The sequence below is a fragment of the Ursus americanus genome, chromosome X (assembly GCF_024610735.1).
Source record: "Ursus americanus isolate L20-20 chromosome X, mUrsAme1.1.p, whole genome shotgun sequence".
In the NCBI taxonomy this organism is placed as follows: Eukaryota; Metazoa; Chordata; class Mammalia; order Carnivora; family Ursidae; genus Ursus; species Ursus americanus.
The window spans coordinates 77,743,841-77,764,800 of record NC_142164.1 but is presented as its reverse complement, the minus strand read 5'-3'; the positions used below and the strand labels follow the sequence as shown (position 1 = coordinate 77,764,800).

General features: G+C 40.8%; 1 protein-coding gene across 5 annotated transcripts in view; it reads right to left on the bottom strand.

Moving 5' to 3' along the window:
• Window positions 1-20,960, bottom strand: part of FAM120C (family with sequence similarity 120 member C) — a 116,489-nt gene that overhangs the window by 16,029 nt on the left and 79,500 nt on the right. For 4 of the 5 annotated variants that reach the window (XM_087859582.1, XM_087859581.1, XM_045799334.2 and 1 more), the window contains exons 11-15: window positions 9,422-9,536; window positions 7,663-7,872; window positions 6,084-6,285; window positions 3,630-3,768; window positions 3,172-3,229 (exon numbers count right to left, since the gene is read on the bottom strand). In XM_087859582.1, the coding sequence (XP_087715708.1) occupies window positions 3,172-3,229; window positions 3,630-3,768; window positions 6,084-6,285; window positions 7,663-7,872; window positions 9,422-9,536 (724 nt within the window). The remainder of the gene's footprint in view (window positions 1-3,171; window positions 3,230-3,629; window positions 3,769-6,083; window positions 6,286-7,662; window positions 7,873-9,421; window positions 9,537-20,960) is intronic. The other variant, XM_045799336.2, reaches the window with a different exon arrangement.

Here is a 20,960-nt window from a genome sequence, read left to right as displayed (position 1 = left end):
TGAAATGCTAATGACACAAACTGCATTACCTGGCAGTGCAGGGCTGTCTCTCCATGAATGTTATTAGGAAAATCGTAGCTTCCGATTGCTAAGTGGCTCGGTGTGCCAGGCATTCTGTTGTCCATTTTATGGATAAGACAAATGAAGCTCAAAAAAAGTAGAATGATTTGCCCAAGGTCACTGGCATGCCTAGACTTGCATCCACGTCTGTTTGATGCCAAAGACCTCATTCTCTCCAGTAAGATATAATACATAATGGAAATCTTTTTTTAAAAAATTTTTTATAAAGAGTTATTTATTTATTTATTTAATTTCAATTCAATTCGATGTAACAGAAATCTAATACCTATTCAATTTGTGGTCAATTATCAATAAAACTTACTTTTTATTGAGTACTTCCCATGTTACAGGCTCTCTGATAAACACTTTACACCTATCATCTCATTTAATACTTACAATAACTCTGTCAGGTAGATGCCAATTTATTCATTTTACAGATGAGGAGACTAGGGCACAGAGAAGTTAAGTAACTTGTGTAAGGTCACAGAGCTAGCAAGTGGCAGAGCCAGATTCAAAGCTAGATCATCTGGCTCCAAAACCTGTACAACATGGGCACTACGATAAAGTGTCACTCAAGAACCTGGAAAAAACATGAAACTAGTAAAAATCCGCACGATGGATGGAATTAGCCACCTGAGGGAGTCAACAAAGAAATCAAAACATTACCAATAAGTGACTTAAGAACCTGAAAATACACAATACTCCAGTGGCCTAGGAATAATCTCAAGAGGACAGGACTATAGGAGCAGCTGGCTGACTCAGTCGGAACAACTTAATTTTGGGGTTTTGAGTCCGAGGCCCATGTTGGGTACAGAGATTACTAAAAACAAAACAAAACAAAACAAAACAAAAAAACAAAAAAAAACTTTAGAAAAATAAAGAATACAGGACTATAACGTAAGCAGATTTAATAAGCTGGAACAATGATCTCATACTCTGAAGAAAGGGAGAGTCATCTAGGCAAGCAGCAGCTCTGTCCAGGATCGATGCCTTAGTTAAAAACAAAGTCAACATGAGAATGTCCTTGGCCAGGCTACCTCTGGAATAGATAACAGCATCCCCAGTAATCTTAGCAAAGAGAAACTTAAGATCATCTACCATCCCTTCTTTTCCTTTAGTTTCTTCATCTGTAAAATATAATAATAGTATCTATTTTTTAAATTCTATAAGGATTCAATGAGACACTCCATGTAAAGCATCTAGAACATATGCCTGGCACACTGTAAGAACTCAATAAATGCTAGCTAATATTATTGTTTTGATTCCAAGTCCCCAAGCAAACTTCCGATACCATAGTTTCCCCTGCAGCTTACACGTAGAGAAAGCATGCTCTGGTAGAAATGGTTAAGAGCATAGGCACTAGGGTCAGCCAGACCTAAGTCTGAATCTTGTCTCTACCACTTACAGTTGTTACACTGCAGTGGAATCAGGACAGCACAGGGCTTTGGAATCAGCTCAGGCTGGAATGGCAACACAAATAATGAATAATTGTGGGCAAGATATTTCATCCTTCTGAGCCTCAGTTTCCTCTTGTTTAAAACGGAGAATAATAAATACCTCACAAGAGTGACCAGAAAAGAGTAAGTGCACAATATATCACAATAATTACCATGGAAAGTACTTGATTGAGATAAAGTACTGTGAATTCGTACCTTTCACTACATCTTTCATAGATCTTCCAGTATCTTTCACTCCCTCTCTTTTCCCCAATGCCACTCTTTCAGCCATATCCACATAGCTATTTATGTGATCTTAGTTAATGTGAGTCAACCCCTGAGAGAGAGATCTACTTTTATTGTACCAAAATAAAAAAATCAGGTTTTTCAGACCATATACCTAATGATCAAACCCTGAATCACAGTGAATTAATCAAAGCTGTATTACCTTATGGGAGCCTATGTGAGTGACCAGTTTTCCTCCTAGGTATAATCCCTTGTATCTTACTGAATATCTTCTGGAAAAAGTTGAAAAGCTTTGGAAAAATCCCAAAGTCCTCGCTCTCTGACTTGTGTGGAGGACTTATCATTCTAGTTCCATTTTTAGCTCTAAATAACATTAAAGCAAATATGTATCTTTGAGAAAACATTAGACGATGGGGATTAATTGGAGGCAATGAGGGCTGGCTGTATACAGGAGAGCTAATCTGGGACTGAGAAACTATGCCAAAGTTGCTTTGCAGTATGGTCTCATCAGTGACCCTTGGGAGGATTAGAAACTGCATGTAAAATGTCTAGTAGAGGGCTCGGTAGAAAGGAGGCACTCCAGAAACGGTAGCTGCTTGGGCACCGGGGCGGCTCAGTTGGTTAATCATCCGACTCTTGATTTCAGCTCAGGTCACTATCTCAGGGTCATGAGATTGAGCCCTGAGATGGGTTCCACGCTGGGCATGGAGACTGCTTAAGATTCTCTCTCTCCCTCTCCTCTGTCTCGGCCCCTCCCCCACCCCTGCTCATGTGCACTCTCTAAATAAATAAAAAAAGAGAGGAAGGAAGGAAGGAAGGAAGAAATGGTAGCTGCTGTACTATGAGGAATCCAGCAGGCTGAGTCCAGTACAACATTCTGGTTCACTACAAGATTAGGTTCTTCATATCTGGGGAGAGGGGCATGTCTAATGAAGACCAGTGGAAACTATGATATAATTCAAGACGTATACTAGAGGAAAGTTTAAGACCATTTTGAGCCAATAAGAATAAACAAAATGGCAACACCTCCTTCCATCTCATATTCAGCAAAGGCCAAAGTCCAATTTTCTGAGCATGTCTGGTAGTCCCTCAGAAAGCCTGAGCAGCTGGCAATCCCACTGTTAACTTCACTCTGGCCCCTTTATGGCTGCATGTAGCACATACTATGCTAGGTATGGGTGTTCAGGACACAGTACCTGATTTCTATCCTGTGGTCTCACTCAGGGAAAAGGATGACACTCTGCATCACTGTGGGAACAGCCTGGGCAGGCTAACCCTCACTAGACAGCTAGAGAGCAAGAGAATGAAATCAAATGCTGGGAGAAGCTAGGAAAACACAGCTTCCCATGCCTGATCTGATCTTTCGCAAGTTAGCCGAAAAGACAAGAGGTATCAAACAGAAGCTAGATAATCTCAAAACAGTGCTTACTTGTTTGGTTCCTTTTTTATGTCCTTTGGATCCTCTACCAGTCTGTTCTTTTCCATGCCTGTAGAAAGGGAGGGAAAGAGTGATCCTGAGGAACATACAGAGTCTACACCCACATTTTCATTTAGTTAACTACTCACCTCCTCTAGGAAGTTTGACCCTCTCAAGTTAGATGCCTCTCCTGTGTGTTACCACTCACTGTAAGCCTTTCTCTCTCTCATTTCTATATTATACTAAAATTGTTCTGTGCCCCATGTCCTCCTCCAGGGCAAAAACTTTTTTACTGGGGCAGGGAATTTAGTGTATGTTTGCTGAACTAAACTGAAAACTGGCTTTTAAAAATGGGAAATTAGTTAATGCCTCTTACCTTAATAGAAGTAATAGAAGTATTCAATAGTTGGGCATTTTCCCAATGGCACCTTGATTGACATTAGCTCATACCAACCTATTGGAATACATACCCTTTTCCTGGCCCACCGACAGAAACAACTTGCATGCCAAAAGAGCCTCGGCCCCTGGAGGACCTGCTGCCAGCCCACTGGCCCACAACCATCCCCGCAATCTCCAGTTTTCCTCCTTGGGGTGGGATTGGATGGAGACCTGGAAAGAGAGGAGGAAGGGCAGTAATGAATGCCAAGTGCAAGGTATGCTAAGAGGTGGAACAAAAGATCCTAGAGCGCCCCCTATTCTGTTTATTTCCATTTCTCCAAGATAAAGACTGTGATAACAACAAAGGTTCATGGTGGAAGCAAGCTTAGGGACGGGGCTTGAAGCTCTGTAGCACAACCACTTCGGCAAGCTGGGTGTGGATGACTCATTTTTCAGCTACAGAGCCTGGCACATAGTAGGCATTCAATATTTGTTGAAAGAATGAAAGTCCTAAAATCTAGTTATTAGAAAATTATATGCCAATACCACTTTTACTTTCCTTTCTTTTTTCTTTTTATTAAAGTTTAGTTGACACACAATGTTACATTAGTTTCAGGTGTACAACATAGGGATTAGACATCTACGGAGTTACACTCTGCTCCCCACAAGCGCAGCTCCCATCTGTCAGCATACAACGCTATTACGATACCACTGACTCGATCCCTATGCTGTGCCTTTCATCCCTGTGACTTTTTCATTCCATAACTGGAAGCCTGTACTTTCCCCTCAACCTTCACCCATTTTTCCCACCCCCCAACCTCCCTCCCCTGTGGCAACCACCAGTTTGTTCTCTATTTATGGGTCTGATTCTGCTTTTCGTTTGTTTATTCATTTGGGCCAAAACGACTTTTCTTTTTAAGTTTTTATTTAAATCCTAGTTACTTAATAGAAAGTGGGCCCAAACCAGTTTTGATTCAAATACGTACCACTACACAATGGAGGCTCAGCCAAACAACCAAACTAAATGGAAAAGAATGAAACTAAACTGAAAGTAATTTATAATTAATAAGCAAGAACAGCAACAGTTGAAAACCAGAACCAATTTAAGACAAGATAACCTATCTCCTTAAAACAAGAAATTCCAACTCCGTATATATGTATGACCTCACCAGCACAGTAGAGCTTTGTAATTTGGCACAAAAGGAAGACTTCATAGAATACAGAGTTCTAGTAAACCTTTAATTTTAGTTTATGGAAAAAACCTGAATGTTAATAACCCCTTCGCTCACTTAGCAGGTTGGCAGTAAAGAGCACTTCATTCATATGACAGTGGGAGTCCAAGGAAGTAGGGTACTAGCTAGTCCTGAGAAGGTTAGAAAGACTTGCATTTGGGGATCTTATCATGGCCTTTCAGGAGGCAAGAGGCTCCTCATGAACCACCAGTAACTGGAGAACAGGAATCACTGGGAGCTGGGACAATGGCAAGGACCTCCTGAGAACTTAGCCTTAATTAAGGATGTCTTCTGAGACACGATAAAATCAACATGCAAAGAATGAGAGCAAAGATCTCTAAAGTCAGCTTCAAGGAATGGAATGAATGAAGGGCTGGCTCCCTGGTTTATAAGACTTGGTCGTTACCTGACTTAACGGAGCAGACATTCACACTGCTCATCTACGTAGAGCCTTGAACTAAATGTGCATATTGAAATTTGTGAACCTAATTTTAAGACAAACTTCAACTTCCAGCTTTTTTTTTAAATGCTGAGCAACAGACAAGAAACATCTTCAACCATAGCAACGACACTCCCACCTGATCACAGAACCTTGATATTTCATGTCAAAATGTCCCTATTAAAATATCCTATTTCACCAAGGTTGTTTCAGTTATTAGGATCAGTATCTGAGCTACCTAAGCATGACTGTCTATTCATCATTAAGCCACAGGTCAGGTCACCATAATTTATACTTACATATGTCTGTGTGCATGTGTGTGTATTTGTTTTCCCCACTAAACTGCAATCCCCTGGCGGGCATGGACTTATTTCTCTCCATGCTTCTGGAAATGTGTCAGGCCTACCCCCAGCGTGAAAATGGGTATATCAGTGTCTGGTTGTCTGTGGACACTGGTCATCCACTCTTACCTCCCATTTGGTCTTTCTGGAAGCTCCTGTGTACATCTGCCTATGGGGAATGAGTGAGCTAACCGGCAACTATGATGATCCAGTTCACCTGAGATATAGTTCTCAAAAGTAATAAAGTAGCTCCTGGTTTCCTGGTTTCCACATCGGTTACTTTGTGAGTTTGGTTGGTGACAGTCAAATCCTTAGGGACCAATCACCTCAATGGAGCATGATCTGGGAAGTCAGTGGACTTTCTTTCATAGGCTACACCCCTCCCTGTCAATAAACTCCTCTTCAAACATAGCACAGAAGGTAAATTAGATAATATATATACAAAACTGCTGATTCTGTGTCTGGCAATAATTACTGGATGGGTTATTATGAAACAGACTGGGGATGACAAATACATCATTCTTAGGTACTGACCTGCAAATCCCCGGCTCCGTCCTTGAGGGGGAGGTGGCATTGAGCCCATGGCTCGAGAATAAAGTGAAACAGGGTAGAGAGAGGGCACCATGGGAGGCACAAAAGTAGGTGATGGAAGTAGAGCAGAAGGTGGTGGATGGTTCATGTTGACTCCTTCAAGGATACTCTGTCTCATCTTTTCCACTTTGGTTGCCAGGTCAGCCTTCAAAGGAAGAAGAGAATTAATAATAGCAACTGCCATTTAAAAAATTTTTTAAATTTACTTTAGAGAGAGATGGGGCAGGGGGAGACGGAGGGAGACAGAAAGAGAAACCCAAGCCAACTCCACAATGAGGGCGGAGCCCGATGCGGGGTTCAATCTCATGACCCTGAGATCAAGACCTAAACCAAAACCAAGAGTCAGACGCTTAACCAACTGCACCACCCAGGCACCCCAATAACTGCCATTTTTTAACTTCTATGTTTCAGGCACAGTATTGGGTACTCTAGGTACAGTTTCACAAATCCATTGCCATTAAAAGAACTGAGGCCTGGAGTTAAATGGCTCAAGGAGCCATACCCAGGAAAACCTGTCTGGCACTGTTCGCATGACACCAAACTATCATATTAGCGCTGATCGAGGGCTTCTGAGGCACGCTAAGTCAAGGAAGACAAATATCACCATAAATATTTACCAATGGTCTATCACACGACCAGAAATAGGCTAGGTTATTTTTTAAGGGGCAGATAACAGAATTAGATGAAAGAGAGAAGAATAAAACCTGACATATGCCAAGCTTTTTAATCTTCTCCCCCCCAACACCCAGGATCAGAGACCACAACCTCTGTCTAGGATAAGTCCATGCCTCTAGGCCAGAGGTCAGCAAACCAGTTCTGAAAAGGGCCAGATAGGATTTGTAGGCCATATTGTCTCTGTCACAACTATAGAACTCTGCTGTGGCAGGGGGAAAGCAGTTATAGACAATACATAAATGAATGAATGTGGCTGTGTTCCAATAAAACCTTATTGGAATAAAAATCCCAAGTTTTGAGTTTTGAGGTAGTTTGCCGACCCCTGTTCTAGTCCCTCAGCTCATTCTCCCCAAATGGATAAAGGAGTAAGTAAGGGTGCCTTTCCTCATCTTTCCTAAGGTTTCACTGTAAAAAATCCCCTGCTTCTACTCTGTTATTTACTTTACCACACTCTTTTAGTTCCAAACATAGCTCCTTTACAAAAGATATCATCACTTGTAAAAGTAACTTACAGTTTTTTTGCAAATAAGGGAAATGAAATTGTAAGAATTGCAGGAAAGGCATATAGTATGTCTGAGTATTCCATGGGAAAGAAATACTCAGAGTAAGAAAACAATATGAAAATTTTAAGTCCATAAAAAACACGTTCCAACATATGATTTAATAGCATGTACATATCAGACTCTGGGCCTTTGGGCTGATCCTTGACCAAGTTAGGTTAATGGCAGACACGTTCTCCCACTTCTCCTACCTCCCTCTCCAATGTCTCTGCTCCTTTCCACCCTCTGCCCATTTATCCCCACGGCAGATCAGAGATGGCCCCGGCAGCTGCCCAACTTGCTGGTACCTGGCCATCACAGAGCTCAACCAGGGATACTCGCTCACGGCCTGCTTTAATTAACTTGCTCTGGAACAGCTTGCCATCGAAGTAAATCCAGGGGCAGCAGTGCTCCCACGGGACTGGCTGGCCACAGGCATCATTAGCAAACAAAGCTGTGTCGACCCCGCTCATGAAGAGGGCAGCAAGCTGGATCCCTCGGGCATCCAGTTTCTCTATCTGAAACCACCACAGAGGAAAAACTATTGAAAACTTACTGGAGACAGTTTGAAAGATACTCATTACCAAAAACAAAACAACAACAAAAAAAAAACCAAAAAAAAACCAAACCCAACAACAACAAAAAAAACCCACACCGACATCAGCTTTTAAAACTTCAAAAGACACCACCTTGAGATACCTCTTTTTTTTTTTTGGCCTGTAAATTAGGAAAAAATTTAAAACTTAAAGACAAAAAAGAACACCCAAAGCTGATGAGGAATGTATGTGACATTTAAGCAATATGTCAGTAACCCTGAAAATGTTCACATTTGTTGACTCAGAAATTCTACTTTTAGGAATCTATTCTAAGGAAGTAGAGCTGTGAATAAAGCTCTATGCATAAAGATTTTAATAACATTACATATAATAGGGGAAAACTGGAAACCAAATGGCCAACATTATAATAATTAAATGATACACACATGTAATAGATTTATTAAACTTTTTTAAGACATAGAAAATATGTGCTCTGTTAAGTTTAAAAACACAATACGTAATTACATACACAATACCTCAACTAAGAAAATTCATGGCAAAAGATAAAGAAAACATTAAAATGTCTATATTTGTTATCTCAATTGAGCATGTTAGATGGCTTCAATGGGAAAAGGGGAAGTACTTGCAGGTCCCCTCCTACATGCGATCTGGCATCAGTAACTGCTTCAGTGCCCAGTGATATTACGCTTACTGTAAAAAGGAACCAACACTGTTTTCCTTAGGCTGTTTTTGTCTTTCCCTTAGTTAACCTCACTCAAATTAAGATTCTGTAAGTCTTATTGGACCAGATCTTTCCCAAGTTCATCCTAGGGCCTCAAAAGACCATGGCTACTGAAGTCAGGAGAGGGGTGACCCGTACTAGTAGCTAGGCTAATAATACTATGTACTTAAAATATGTGAGATACTGTTCTAAGTGTTTTGCATGGATTATTTTATTTAATATCCTCATAACTCTACAAATAAGGAAACTGAAGCTCAACAGGTTAAGCAACCTGCCCCAAATCACACAACTGGGAAGTAAGGAAGCCAAGATTCAAACCCAAGGCAGCCTGGCTTCAGAGCCTGCCCTCTAACCTCATATGTTCTAAAGCTTTCAGTTATATGGTAGATTTACTTTCTGCCTTATGTTCTTCTAGACTTCCCTCTAATGCCCAATACACATTATTATAAAGGGAGGGTAGACATTTACTCAGAAACAAACAGAGGACACCAGGGAAAATCCTGGAAATCTTTTAAGAGTCAGAAACCTTTACCACGGTTTGTGGCCACAACTTACTTGTACTGTACAATATCCATTTTTTTCTGTCCATTCTCACCCATCAGTATGGGAGCAGTGGTGCAGGCACCTCTTGGTTTTATTAACAAACATACATGTTTGGCTAAAGTGAATCAAACATTTACCTGCAGAACTTACTCTTCTTCCCAGCTCCGGGGGGGAGAGCGAGGAGGGCCAAAAGGAAAGCTATGAGCTTATAAAAGAAAGAATTTAATTGAGGGAAGATCAAATCACCTTGAGTTCTTGAAGTTGATCTGGTTCATAAAGCTGGGTAGATACTGCCTGGGCAAGGAAAGTGTCGAGCTCATGGCGATGCAGGATTCGGCCACCGGGCCACTGAACCATGTACCTAGAAAATAAAAGCATCGTTATTGAGCCACAAAAGCTCATTTATTCATTTCACAAACACTTACTAAACTAAGAACCTATCATGGACCAGACTCCAGGCTAGGTTTTGGCAATTCCAACAGAATAAAGTAAAAGAGTCTCTGCCTTTGGTTGCTTACAATCTGGGTGGTAGAGGAGATAGGCACATGCATCAGCAATGATGGGAGAGTGTGGTAAGTACCAAGACAGAAGAATGCCTGGGGTGCTACATGAGCACAGAAGAGGGCGAGGCTGGAAAAGTGAAAGAGGGCATTCTGAAAAAAGTCAGTAGGAGCTGGGTTTCAAACGGCCTGTAGAAATTAGTGAAACAAAAGGTGGGGAAAGGATGTTCTAGGTTGAGGGAACAGTACACATGAAGGCACAGAGGTGTGGAGGTCAGTATGATATAGCAGGTTCCAAAATGCTGGAGCTAAGCAGGTTTGCAGTGACAGAAGGCAGGATTAGAAAGTAGACCAGACTATGGAAACCAATATGGAGGTTCCTCAAAAAATTAAGAATAGAACTAAGCAATCCCACTTCTGGGAATATGTCCTGAGGAAATGAAAACACTAACTCAAAAAGATATCTGCAACCCCATATTCACTGCAGCATTATTTACAATTTCCAAGACATAGAAACTACCTAAGTGAGCATTGATGGATGAGGGGATAAAGCAGTTGTGGTAATATATGCAAATACAACAGAATATTATTCAACCATAAAAAATGAGGAAATCCTACCATTAGCAACAATATGGAGGAAACTTGAAGGCATTATGCTTAGTGAAATAATTGTCAGACAGAGAAAGACAAATATTGTATGATTTCACTTCTATGTGGAAACTTAAAAAAACTGAACTCATAGAAAAAGAGATCAGAGTTGTGGTTACCAAAGGTGGGGGGGAGGTTGGGGGAAGGGGAGGTTGGGAGAAGGTGGTCAGAAGGTACAAACTTCCAGTTATAAGATAAATGAGTACTAGAGATAATGTACATCATGACTATAGCTAACACTGCTGTGTGGTAAACAGAAAAGTTGTTAAGACAGTAGCTCCTAAGAACTCTCATCACCAGGAGAAAATTTTTTCTTTTTCTTTGTATCTATATGAGATGATGGATTTAACTAAACCTACTGTGGTAGTCATTTCACAATATATGTAAATGAAACCATCATGCTGTACTCCTTAAACTTACACAGTGATGTGTATCAATTTCTTCCCAATAAAACTGAAAAGAAAAGAAAGGCCAGATCATGAAGTGTCTCGAAAACAGTATTAAGGAATTTGGACCTTGGTTCTGAAAACATAAGACACTTAAGGATTATCAAAGCAGGACAGTGATATTGACTGGCTCATAGGGTAAGAGACAAGAGGCATGGATACCAGCTAGGAGGCAACTGTAGCAACCTATGGCCGAAGAGGTATGAACAAAGACACTGGCTCAGGGGATAGAGAGGACCAGGGGACCAAGACAAGAGCTATTGACGAGATAAATCTATAGGATTTGGTCATGCACGTTATGGGAAGTGGGTAAAGAAAAAAGAAGAGTCTAAGATTCCTAGAATTCTGGCTTGGGCAGATGGCTAGATGATAGGGCCATTCCCCAAGATAGGAAATTCACTAATTAAAATAAGTAAGTACTCTTTTTAAAAATTATTATTATGGTCAGTTAGCCAACATATAGTACATTATTAGTTTTTGAGGTAGTGCTCAATGATTCATTAGTTGTGTAACACCTAGAGCGCATTGATGAGTATTTGACCTGAATTTCATGGTATGTTTTAATATTCTAGGCACCGAGAATGCAGAAAGAGGAAGAGAAAGATGAAAAAATACATCTATGCTTTTGTCCGTAGCTTCCTGAAGACCCACAAGACAATGATAATTCATATTTATTGGAGCTGTGTGAGACTTCAGAAAGCTGGCGTTTAAAGCAAGGGCTGGTCTCTTCTGAGTGGCACATGGAATGAATTCCTGGGGACTCTGATCCTGTTACTACTAGCAGGAAGCAGTATGCTGCCCTGGAAAGAGCCTGGGCTCTGCAGCCAAGCAGCCTGGCTTTTAATCTCTAACCCGCTGTTTCCTCACCCAGAATGATCAGAACAGCACAGATAGCCCTACTGCCATTACTCTTTCTTCAAGCCCGACTGTCATTTCTCTGAACTCCAGGGTGTGTCTGGGACTGCAGGACATGTCGACAAGCCCTGTTGCTTCTTTACAAACTAAGTTCTAAATGACTGGGCTTTCCAGGAGGTATCTTCCTGGGCCACACAGAAAGAACAATTTCTACCCTCTTCCCTGTCCACATATTCTCCCCTTGGAAAATTTATTCATACCTTATAATCTATTTTACACTTTTTAAAAAATATTTTATTCATTTATGAGAGAGAGAAAGAGAGAGAGAGCACAAGGTGGGGGAGGTGCAGAGGGAAAGGGAGAAGCACACTTCCTGCTGAGCAGGGAGCCCAACGCAGGGCTTGATCCCGACCTGAGCCGAAGGCAGACTCTTAACCAATTAAGCCACCCAGGTGCCCCTATTTTACAATTTTTGCTGCTATATTATATAGTGCACAATTCAGAGCTTATATCTTCTATCAATATAAAATATTCTCCTTTGTCCTCAAAGTTTTTTTTGCCTTGGGGACTATTTTATTAATATTGTTTCTTTCTTTTGATTTATACTTCCTTGATTTAACTTTGCCCATTATTTTATTTTTAATCTTTCCATCTTATTTTGTTGGCAAAATGTGAAGCAAAAGTAGAAGAAAATGAACAGAAGTACAATTATAGTGAGAGACCTTAGAATACTACTATTAAGCTTTGACATGTAAAATATGCCTAAATACATTTAAAATCACAGAAGATTTGAACAATACAACAAATAAGGTTCAAATGCTTGACTAATTTTGTACAAAGAAAACATATCCCTTTCAAGTGGCCATGTGAGTTCCCACGAGATCTAGGACCTTGACTGTTTGGCCTTGTCCATTGTCTTGTTTCTTATTCATATTTATTATAAACTATCTAGCATAGTACATGGCATAAAGTGAATATCAGTAAATATTTATTAGGGGACTGACTGAATGCATCAACCAGATCATGGGGAAAGAAAAGAAACCCAAACCAAAAAACCTCAACAAAAATCCTCCAAAGCCAAATTGTACCAGTCACATCCTGACAACCAGGAAAGAAAAACTGACATAAAGGAGCTCCTGAAGATTCAAGTCAAGTGTGGGAAGATGTGGGAAGAGTCCAAGATGGCGGAAGAGCAGGAGACCTAAAGTTCGTCAGGTCCCAGGAATTCAGCTAGAGAGCTACCAAACCATTCTGAATACCTATAAATGCAACTGGAGAATGAAGAAAAGAGTAGCAGAAACTCTGTGAACAGAAAAGTGACCACTTTCTGCAAGGAGGAGAAAAGATGGTGGAGGAGTAGGGGACCCCGTTCTCAGCTGGTCCCCAGAGTCGAGCTGGATATCTACCAGACCATCCTGAAACCCATGGAATCAGCCTGAGACGCAGGAAGATACATCTGGATCTCTACAAATGAACATCTCCAGCGCTGAATATTGAGGTATGAAGTGGGGAGCCATGAATTCACGCACAGATATCGAAAGATAAATGGAAGGGGAAGGGAGCCGACACACTTGGGAGCCGGGAAGCGGTAGCCACCTGCACTGGGGGCGCGGGCCGGACTCGCGGACCCGCACCCGCGAGAGAGAAGACTGAGACCGTGAGCTGGGAACGCGCGTGCGACCAGACTGAAAACTGGAGCTCCGGAGCGCTCACTGGAACCGGACTGATACCGGGAGCTTGGGAGCAGGTGCATGACCAGACTGAAACGGGGAGCGCGGGAGCACACACGGGAACCGGGGGCGGCTGGCAGTGTTAGAAGCACAAAGGACAGAGACGTGCTGGCCCTAGAAGTGAGGGCTGGGAGAGCGGCTGTGGGACGCACAACCCAGGATGCTGCAGGGTTCTTAGCAACACCAACAGAAACAGAGTTAGAGTGGCCAGGAGAGCTCAGTGGAGAGTGGACTGCGATCTCTCGGTTCTGAGACAGAGGCTAGGATACGGCCACTGCTGCTCTGACTCTCAGAAGAGTCACAGAAAAACGCTAGGGAAAGCCGCCAGAGAACAACAGCCTGGAAATACCAGCTGATACTGTGCCCATCCCCATCCCCCCTTGCAGGGGACAGGGCAACTCTACCCAAACAGGGTTGCCTGACATCAGGGTGGCAGACCCCTCCCCCAGAAGGCAGGCTGAAAAATCAAGAAGCCCACATCCCTAAGGTCCCTATATAACAAGTGCACACTGCCTGGGTCCTGGTCAATAATTTGGGCTCTGGGTATCCCCACAATCTCTCCTCATCAGAATGATGAGGAGGAGGAATCCCCCATAGCAAAGAAAAGATAATGAGTCTGTGGCCTCTACCACAGAACTGATGGATATGGATATAACCAAACTGTCAGAAATGGAGTTCAGAGTAACAATGGTCAAGATGATGTGTAGGATTGAAAAAAATATTAATAAAAATATTAACGAGAATATAGAATCTCAAAGGGCGGAAATGAGAGCGAATCTGGCAGAAATTAAAAATGTTATGAATCAAATGCCGTCTAAACTAGATGCTTTGACGGCCAGGGTAAATGAGACAGAAGAACGGATTAGTGAATTGGAGGATGGGATGGTAGAAGAGAAAGCTAAAACAGAAACGTGGCTCAAAAAAATCCAATCTCAAGAATGTAGATAATGGGAGATTAATGATTCAATGAAACGTTCCAATGTCAGAATCATCGGCATCCCTGAGGGGGTGGAGAAAGAGAGAGGTCTGGAAGAGATATTCGAACAAACTGTAGCTGAAAACTTCCCTAATCAGGCAAAGGAAAGAAGCATTCGTGGCCAAGAGGCAGAGAGGACCCCTTCCAAGGTCAATGAGAACAGACCTACACCACATCACGTCATAGTGCAATTTGCAAATATTAGATCCAAGGATACAGTATTGAAAGCGGCGAAGGGGAAGAAAATCCTTTTGAACAGAGGGAAAAACATCAGAATAACGTCAGACCTGTCTACAGAGACCTGGCAGGCGAGGAAGGGTTGGCAGGGTACTTTCAAAGCTCTATCTGAGAAGAACATGCAGCCAAGGATCCTTTATCCAGCAAGGCTGTCATTCAGAATTGATGGAGAGATAAGGACCTTCCAGGATCGGCAGAAAGTGAAGTAATTCGTAACCACCAAACCAGCCCTAAGTGAGATATTAAGGGGGGGTTCTATAAAAGTAAAAAGGCCCCAGGAATGATACAGAACAGAAATTTACAATCTATAGAAAAAAAGACTTCACAGACAACATGACATCATTAAAATCATATCTCTCAATAATCACTCTCAATGTGAATGGCCTAAAAGCTCCCATAAAATGCCACAGGGTTGCAGATTGGATACAAAGACATGACCCATCCATTTGCTGTCTACAAGAGACTTGTTTTGAACCTAAAGATACATCCAGACTGAATGTGAAGGGATGGAAAACAATTTTTCATGCCAATGGACCTCAAAAGAAAGCTGGGGTAGCAATTCTCATATCAGACAGATTAGATTTTAAACTAAAGACTGTAGTTAGAGATACAGAAGGACACTAAATCATTCTTAAAGGATGTATTCAAGAAGTGGATATGACAATTACAAATATCTATGCCCCCAACAGGGGAGCAGCGAGATACACAAGCCAACTCTTAACCAGAATAAAGAGATATATAGATAATAGGGGCGCCTGGGTGGCACAGCGATTAAGCATCTGCCTTCGGCTCAGGGCGTGATCCTGGCGTTATGGGACCAAGCCCCACATCAGGCTCCTCCGCTATGAGCCTGCTTCTTCCTCTCCCACTCCCCCTGCTTGTGTTCCCTCTCTCGTTGGCTGTCTCTATCTCTGTCGAATAAATAAATAAAATCTTTAAAAAAAAGAGATATATAGATAATAATACGTTAATAGTAGGGGACCTCAACACTCCACTCTCAGCAATAGATCACCTAAGCGGAAAATGAACAAAGAAACAAGAGCTTTGAATGACATACTGGACCACATGTCATAGATATATACAGAACACTACACATCAGAACAAAAGAATACTCATTCTTTTCGAATGCACATAGAACTTTCTCCAGAATAGACCATATACTGGGTCACAAAACAGGTCTCAACCTATACCAAAAGACTGAGATTATTCCCTGCATATTCTCAGACTACAATGCTTTGAAACTGGAACTCTATCACGAGGAAAAATTTGGAAGAAACTCAAACACTTGGAAACTAAGAGCCATCCTGCTCAAGAATGATTGGGTAAACCAGGAAATTAAAAATCAGTTTAAACAAATTTTGGAGACCAATGAAAATGAAAACACATCGGTCCAAAACCTATGGAACACTGCAAAGGCGGTCATAAGGGGAAAATACATAGCCATCCAAGCCTCACTCAAAAGAATAGAAAAATCTAAAATGCAGTTTTTATATTCTCACCTCAAGAAGCTGGAGCTGGAACAGAAAAACAGGCCTAACCGAAGCACCAGAAGGCAGCTGATCAAGATTAGAGCAGAGATAAATAAATTAGAAACCAGGAGCACAGTAGAGCAGATCAACCGAACTAGAAGCTGGTTCTTTGAAAGAATAAATAAGATCGATAAGCCACTGGCCAGACTTATTCAGAAGAATAGAGAAAGGACCCAAATTAATAAAATTATGAATGAAAGGGGAGAAGTCACAACCAAAACCAATAAAATAGGAAGGATCATTAGAAACTTTTATCAACAGCTTTATGCCAATAAGTTAAACAACCTGGAAGAAATGGATGCCTTCCTGGAAACCTCTAAGCTACCAAGACTGAAACAGGAAGAAATTGACTATTTAAACAGACCGATTAATTATGAAGAGATTGAAGCAGTGATCAAAAACCTTCCTAAACACAAGACTCCAGGGCCTGATGGATTCCCCGGGGAATTCTACCAAACATTCAAAGAAGAAATAATACCTATTCTCCTGAAGCTGTTTCAAAATACACAAAGAGAAGGAAAACTACCAAACTCATTCTATGAGGCCAGTATTACCTTGATCCCCAACCAGGCAAAGACCACATCAAAAAGGAGAATTATAGACTGATATCCCTGATGAATATGGATGCCAAATTCTCAACAAGATCCTAGCTAATAGAATCCAACAGTACATTAAAAGGATTATCCATCATGACCAAGTGGGATTCATCCCTAGGATGCAAGGGTGGTTCAACATTCGCAAATCGATCAGTGTGATACATCATATCAACAAGAAAAGAGTCAAATACCATATGATCCTCTCAATTCATGCAGAAAAAGCATTTGACAAAGTACAGCATCCTTTCCTGATTAAAACCCTTCAGAGTGTAGGGATAGAAGGTACATTCCTCAATTTCATAAAAACCATCTATGAAAAGCCTACAGCAAATATCATTCTCAATGGGGAAAAGCTGGAAGCCTTTCCCTTAAGATCAGGAACTTGACAAGGATGCCCACTCTCGCCACTATTATTCAACAGAGTACTAGAAGTCCTTGCAACAGCAATCAGACAACAAAAAGGGATAAAAGGTATTCAAATCAGCAAAGAAGTCAAACTGTCTCTCTTCACAGATGACATGACACTCTATATGGAAAACCCAAAAGACTCCACCCCCAAACTACTAGAAGTTATAGAGCCATTCAGTAATGTGGCGGGATACAAAGTCAATGCTTGGAAATCAGTTGCATTTCTATACACAAACAATGAGATTGAAGAAAGAGAAATTAGGGAATCCATTCCATTTACAATAGCACCAAAAATCATACATTATCTCGGAATTAACAAGATACGTAAAGGATCTATATTCTAGAAACTACAAATCACTCTTGAAAGACATTGAAGAAGATACAAAAAGATGGAAAAATATACCATGCTCATGGATTGGAAGAATTAACATAGTTAAAATGTCTATGCTACCCAGAGCAATCTACATTTTCAAAGCCATCCTGATCAAAATACCAATGACATTTTTCAAAGAACATTTTTCAAACAGCCCTTACATTTGTGTGGAACCAGAAAAGGCCCCGAATCGCCAAGGAACTGTTGAAAAGGAAAAAGAAAGCTGGGGGCATCACAATGCCAGATTTCGAGCTGTACTACAAAGGTGTGATCACAAAGACAGCATGGCACTGGCACAAAAACAGACACATAGACCAATGGAACAGAATAGAGAACCCAGAAATGGACCTTCGGCTCTTTGGGCAACTAATCTTTGACAAAGCAGGAAAAAACATCCAGTGGAAAAAAGACAGTCTCTTCAATATATGGTGCTGGGAAAATTGGACAGCTACATGCAAAAGAATGAAACTTGACCACTATCTCACACTGTACACAAAAATAAACTCCCAATGGATGAAAGACCTCAATGTGAGACAGGAATCCATCAAAATCCTGGAGGACAACATAGGCAACAACCTCTATGACATCGGCCAAAGCAAACTTTCTCATGACACATCTCCAAAGGCAAGAGAAACAAAAGATAAAATGAACTTGTGGGACTTCATCAAAATAAAAAGCTTCTGCACAGCCAAGAAAACAGTCAAAAAAACTAAGAGGCAGCCCACGGAATGGGAGAATATATTTGCAAATGATGCTACAGATAAAAGACTGGTATCCAAGATCTACAAAGAACTTCTCAAACTCAATACACGAGAAACAAATAAACAAATCAAAAAATGGGCAGAAGATAGGAACAGACACTTTTCCAATGACATACAAATGGCTAACAGACACATGAAAAAATGTTCAAAATCATTAGCCATCAGGGAAATTCAAATCAAAACCACACTAAGATACCACCTTATGCCAGTTAGAATGGCAAAAATTGACAAGGCAAGAAACAACAATTGCTGGAGAAGATGTGGAGAAAGGGGATCCCTCCTACATTGTTGGTGGTAATGCAAGTTGGTACAGCCACTCTGGAAAACAGTGTGGAGGTCCCTTAAAAAGTTAAAAATTGAGCTACCCTATGACCCAGCCATTGCAATACTGGGTATTTACCCCAAAGATACAGATGTAGTGAAGAGAAGGGCCATATGCACCCCAATGTTCATAGCAGCATTATCCACAATAGCTAAATCGTGGAAGGAACCGAGATGCCCTTCAACAGATGACTGGATTAAGAAGCTGTGGTCCATATATACAATGGAATATTACTCAGCTATCAGAAAGAACGAGTTCTCAACATTTGCTGCAACATGGATGGCACTGGAGGAGATAATGCTAAGTGAAATAAGTTAAGCAGAGAAAGACATTTATCATATGATTTCTCTCATCTATGGAACATAAGAACTAGGAAGATCAGTAGGGGAAGAAAGGGATAAAGAAAGGGGGGTAATCAGAAGGGGGAGTGAAGCATGGGAGACTATGGACTCTGAGAAACAAACTGAGGGCTTCAGAGGGGAGGGGGTGGGGGAATGGGATAGACTGGTGATGGGTAGTAAGGAGGGCACATATTGCATGGTGCACTGGGTGTTATACGCAACTAATGAATCATCGAACCTTGCATCAGAAACCAGGGATGTACTGTATGGTGACTAACATAATGTAATAAAAAAACATTAAAAAAAAAAGAATACAGTTAAGGTCAAACTTCCTATGTTACCTTTCAATAGTATAGCCATGGGCAGGTATCTTTTCTCTGTACCTCAGTGCAGTTCCCTTATTATAAAATGGAATAAAAGATAACCCCCCAAAAAAACAAAAAAACAAAACAAACAAAAAAACCCCAAAAGCTAAAAATGATTAAGCTCAGTGAGAAAGGTATGTCAAAAGCCAAGACAGGCTGAAAGCTAGGCCTCTTCTGCCAGTCAACCAAGTTGTAAATGCAAAGAAAGTGTTCTTAAAGGAATTATTCACATTCCAGTGAATACATGAATGATAAGAAAGAGAAACAGCCTTATTACTGATGTGGAGGAAGTTTTGGTGGTCTGGATAGAGGATCAAACCAGCCACAACATTCCCTTAAGCCAAAGCCTAATCCACAGCAAGGCCCTAACTCTCTTTAATTGTGGGAAGGCTGAGAGACGTGAGGAAGTTGCAAAAGAAAAGTTTGAAGTTAGCCGAGGTTGGTTCATGAGATTTAAGGGAAGAAGTAGTCTCCATAACACAAAGGTGTAAGGTGAAGCAGCAAAAGTGCTGGATGTAGAAGCTGGATGTAGCAAGGGAGTCACCTGCTCTCTGTGAAAGTAAGAGTCAACAGCAAACTTCATTGCCATCTTATTTTAAGAAATTATCACAGCCATCCCAGCCTTGAGCTTCCACCACCCCTATGGGTGAGGTAAGACCCTCCACCAGCAAAAAGATCAATTTGCTGAAAGCTCAGATGATGGTAAGCATTTTGTATCACAAAAGTATTTTTTAATTAAGGTATATACATTATTTTTTTAGATGCAATGTTATTGTATACTTAACAGGCTACGATATTGTGAAAACATAAGTTTTATATGCACTAGGAAACAAAAAAACTTCACTTGACCTGCTTCACTGTGATAGTTACTTCATCACAGTGGACTGGAACCAAACATGAAACATCTCTGAGGTATACTTGTAATTAGAAAGCCATTAAGTGTTGAGAATGTTACAAACGAACTGTTCTGACTTGCAAACATTTTCCAAGTTTGTCATTTGTCTTTTAATTTTATGTATTTTGGGATACACAAGCTCTCATAATTATTAATGTCCTTTATATATCTTCCCTTTTTTGGTGGGGGAGTGCCTCAAGTCTTTATCTTTTTTCTTTAACATTATCATTTTTTAAAATGAATGTTTTATTTTGCAAAAATTTTACATATACAGAAACTTACCTTACAAAAGTTCGGTAGAAGTATAATCTACATACCGTAAAATTCATCCACTGTAGGTGTAGAATTTACTGATGTTTAGTAAATTTACATAGTTGTGCAACTATCATGACAATTAATTGAGTTTTAGAGTATTTTCATTGCCCCAGAAAGATCCCTCATGCTCACATTCCCACCCTGAAGGCAACTGCTAATCTACTTTCTATCTCCATAGATTTGCTTTGCTGAATATTTCATACAAATGGAATTTTGTGGTCTTTGTGACTGGCTTCTTTCCTTAGCATAGTTTTTATTTTAATTCAACTTTTAAGTTTAATATTGTTATAGATTCACATGCAATTTTAAGGAATAAAACAGAGGAATCCTCTTGAACACTTTACCTAGCTCTCCCAATGGTACCATCTTGCAAAATATAATACATCACAGCCAGGATATTGACACTGACCCAGTCAAGATATAATAGTTCCATCACCACAAGGATCCCTCATATTGCCTTTTACAACCATACCCACCTTCTTCCCCCA